The sequence below is a fragment of the Chelmon rostratus genome, chromosome 10 (assembly GCF_017976325.1).
Source record: "Chelmon rostratus isolate fCheRos1 chromosome 10, fCheRos1.pri, whole genome shotgun sequence".
NCBI classification, from domain to species: Eukaryota; Metazoa; Chordata; class Actinopteri; order Chaetodontiformes; family Chaetodontidae; genus Chelmon; species Chelmon rostratus.
In genome coordinates, this window is record NC_055667.1 from 46,686 (window position 1) to 51,086 (window position 4,401).

Consider the following 4,401-nt stretch of genomic DNA (forward strand, 5'->3'; position numbering starts at 1 on the left):
ATTTTGATAATCATAGATTCAAAATTGAGGGAGAAAGACAAGATGCAATTTGAAGTGTTTTAACAAAATAATAGAACTTCTTTTGTGGAAAGCACATCGGTGACACAATATTAGTCATACCACATATGTTTTATATAAATCCTAAAATATGACTGCAGGAGTTCTAAATAAAATATAATAATAAATATGCTTAAATCTGGCCGCAGTTTTTTCTTGCTATAGAGGAAGGTGGCATATCACTGGCTAAAAGGTAAGAGGGTGGTTGTGACACCACTGTCATAAAATGTCAGTGGTGGTGTTGGTCAAAGTGCTATTAAGGAAAAAAAAAAAGACTTTTGAAATGGATATGTCTATCATGAAGTATAAATTATATCCAATCAAATTCAATTACTATGAAAATATGAAAAGCTACACAAGAGGGCACTCTGTGAAAAAAAAATCCAACATTCAAAGTTTTCCACATTAGTCTGGCAAGAGAATATAGCTCTCACTGATAACGTGTCCAGTTACCAATCAGTTCAGTCTGACCCTAAGTAGAAAGAAAATGTTCACATCTGGTTGGCTGCTGCCATCAGGTGAAATGTTGAAATTGGTGAAATTGATCTCCGTGACCTCCATAATCTAACTGGACAGAACAGTGTGACCGTTACTTTGTCATAACTCACAGTGACATCTCCTTCTTGCTGCCTGTCATGTGCATTTACACAACAGTAGTTACTGGGTGCATCACAGTCATGTTTCCTGCATAAATCTCATCCCTCTCTCAACAATTTTATGTTCATCTGACGGTTGGAAGCAAACGATTCCATCCATTTATTTTCAGTAATCAGTTATTCTGGTTAGGGTTGCATGGGTACTGGAGTCAACAATAGAAGTAGAATAGAAGTTTATTACCAACTGTTTCTTTCTTTCCTTAATTCTTCTACTGTTATTAGGGGTCCAAGCACCGTTTCTCACTTTGGAATGTTGTCATTGTGAATATATAATTCACTGTCTCACCTTGTCCTACTGTGCCAAACACAACAGCAAGAGCTTTATGATTGTCCACTCAACATGTCAAATCAGATAATCTGACGGTTGTCACAGCCACTTTGCTGCATGAAATCACGTGCCAATGACACACATGACTAAATTACAGTAGAGATGACCAAACATAGACAGGCAGGGAATTTGGCACAGACTTTCTTCTATTATGGTTTCAGACTGCATTTGGGCAGAGATGAAGAGAGGATTCCTTTTTTTGCACCTGTGAGTATCTACTATACCTACTGTAATGGTGTGGGCTTTAAAAAAATGACTAAATTAATCATATGAAATAAAAATAAATATCTTATTTATCTTTGTTAGCAACCCACGTGCAGTTATGTAGTTAACTGTTATTATTATGTGTGTGTTATTGTTACACAACTAATGATGGATTCTGCAGAATTCATTACATAGTTGACAAATCACCTATTTGTCATTTCATACAGGGGAATACATACAAGAAATACAGAGGGTTAAAGTGTCACAAATGCAGAATCATATATATCATGTCTCTTTGGTTGTGTCTTCAGTTGGAGATAAAACTATAATCCAACATATGGCCCAGGAACCAGTCAGACTACCCTGATGGGAAAATGACACAAACACAAAAAAAGAATTTGTTACAAATAGCTGGTCATGTAGCAACAATGGATGTTATTTATGCACACTTATTTCCTATAGCCTATAGGGGCTGCAGTGTTAATGACATCTCAAATTAAAGACAGTTCAAACAACATAAGGATGATTTTCTTATTCAGTGGTAGGCCCAGTGTGTAGTGGGGTTGGTTGAGTTTGTGCTATAGGAAAGATCACTGTTTCAATAAAGAAATACTTTAACATTTTGAGAAATACTATTTGCTTCTCTCCAAGACTGAGATGTTAAAATGAATATCAGCTTGTGTGTGTGTTAAGTGCAGTGCAGGACATTGTTAGCTTAGCTAAGCATAAAGACAGGTAACATGGGGAAACAGCTAGTCTGGCTCAAATTTTAGCAACACAGCTATAAATGCAATTCAATTTTCATTTCAATTCATTTTTTTATATAGCGTCAAATGACAACTGAAGTTGTCTCAGGACACTTTCCATATAGAGCAGGTACAGACCATACTCTTTAGCTACAGAGACCCAACAATTCCCTCATGAGCAAGCACTTGGTGACACACTTCTGAAGCTCACTGATTTGGTATCTGTTGGTTCAATCTGCCTACAAACAGAAATGCAAATAATGATAGTTTTGTGATTTTCAGGGGTGTAGCTTTGTACAATGACCCATCACAGTCTTGCACTTGTGCTCTGTGAGTGTATGTATGCCCAATAATCATATTGTCGCTGCATGCAGTCTTATCTTTGATCAAAAATATTCCAGACAAGCCTTTTACATAGTAACCAATTTATTTAGCCATTTGTTGTTGCCACACAAAAATCTGACTTCAAAACAATGACTACCTAACCAGCACAAACTTTTGACCCTCACGACTATGCTCAATCGAAATCCTAATTTATTTGCCTTCTGCTATCTTCGGCCCCAGTCTCACCTCTTCCATTGTTGCATCCCAGACCACTGGCATTTCCTATTCGATCCATCCTGGCTCCAAAGCAGCTAGAGGCCCGTTTCCTGTTGGTCATCAGCAGATCCTGCAGACGGCTCCTCTGACTCACAGTCCTGCTGTGGCCCTCAATTGGTGATTGAGATCTTTCTGATGTCAAAGGTCCTTGATCCCCCTCCTGGTACAGGCTCCATCCTCGGCTGGCCTGGTTATGCTCAGGCTCTTGGTTTGTTCCTTCATAATCAGCAACAGAGTCCTCCTGCGTGGCTACTTCATCCAGAGTCTCCTCAAAGTGCTCCAGTAAAGACTGGTGTTTAGAGATGAAAATAAGTTTACACTCAAAATCAAAAGTGGTTACATTCTGTCAATATGTTTTGGCACAGGCAACACATGCTGATTAAAAAAAATTGCCTTCTAGTGAATCTATAACTAGAAATAGGCCAGAATTGGGCTTAGACTTGTGGGAAAATGTGTTTGAAAAAAACAACAACAAAAAACTATAGTAATCAAGTTTAAAGTTAAACTAGAATGCAAGCAACTACAATGGAGTCAAGGCACCCCTGACAGAATTTGAATACATCAGAATCAGTAAGCACAGCTGAACAGTCAGAGTACATTCTGCCCCCCCCCCCCCAAAAAAAAAAAAAAGTACAGAGGACATGTCCACACCACCTCAGTGTTCTTAGTCGTCTCTACGCCCCTCTATTCATTTCCACTGATTTGGGTACAATATTTAAAAGTGAGGAGTTTCTAAGTGATGTGGTTAAACACTACAGCCCCAACAGCAACTGCAAAACATCTTCTCAACTTTGACCTTAGAATTCACAACTAATTCACCGTATTTAATTGTGAATGTGCCTGATCTTCCAAAATGCAAGCATGAGACGAACAGATGTTATGAATAAAAGGGTGATGTGGTTCCTTACCTTGAGTTGAGCCAGGTCACTGGCAGAAGAGGGCCTCCCCAGTATGTGACTGCTAACTAGTGTGTGCTGACACAGCAGAACCATCAGGCCCCACAGGACCGTAGTCCTCATGTTATTCTTCTTGTTGCTACTATGGGTACTACAGCCTGCAGCACAAGATTTTATATTCATACCAGTGCGCACACACGTACACACACACAGGCACACACACACACCCACCCACTCTCTGTATGCAACAGACAGTCAGTGTCAGTGGTTCATCATTTTGTAGATCACCTCAAGGGCATTCTGACACCTCTGCCTGATAAGGCAGCTGGTCAGCTGTCCCTTTCAGTGGTGTTTGGTGGTAGGTGATGTGTGTGTATGTGTGTGTGTGTGTGCGTGTGCGTGTGTGTGTTTGTGTCTTCATATTAACCAGCCAGCAGTGGCATGACCTCAGGCGCAATCTTGGAGCTCTGAGTTCAGACATGGTGTGTATTGAGAAGAATGCAACATTCATCATGCAAATACTTAACACTGTCTCCACTCCTGACCCTGAAAAATACCATAGTAGACTAAAATGTTGGTCCTGGGTTACAGGGAGGTTACATGGTTTAATTAGAAGGAAGCTATGTCAAATTTCATTGATATCCAACATTTATAGTAGACAAACAGAATATTTATTATGATTGTTGATGAAATTTCTTTCCATTTCTGTTTGGTTTTGAGTTATGTTTCAAATTGTAAGGTGGGGTTCAGAAAGCTTTAGCTGTTTGTATAATTTCATATCAATTATGCTTATGTTTAGCTTTGGTTGAAGCTTCAATTGAATGCAACCCATGTTTCCACCTAACACAGTAAATATGTATGATTCTGATTACTTTCTGGCATATTTAGACTGTGTTTTCCTTCAGTCTGTGCCA

The 4,401-nt window shown here is 39.1% G+C and overlaps 1 protein-coding gene across 1 annotated transcript; it reads right to left on the minus strand.

Annotated features, from left to right (window-relative positions):
- Positions 1-1,603: 1,603 nt before the first annotated feature.
- Positions 1,604-3,610, minus strand: nppa (natriuretic peptide A). Its single transcript, XM_041946700.1, has 3 exons — positions 3,500-3,610; positions 2,562-2,880; positions 1,604-1,608 (listed from the first exon to the last, which is right to left on the minus strand). Exons 1-3 carry the CDS (start codon positions 3,608-3,610, stop codon positions 1,604-1,606), a joined length of 435 nt encoding a protein of 144 aa, XP_041802634.1.
- Between the last annotated feature and the right edge of the window lie 791 nt (positions 3,611-4,401).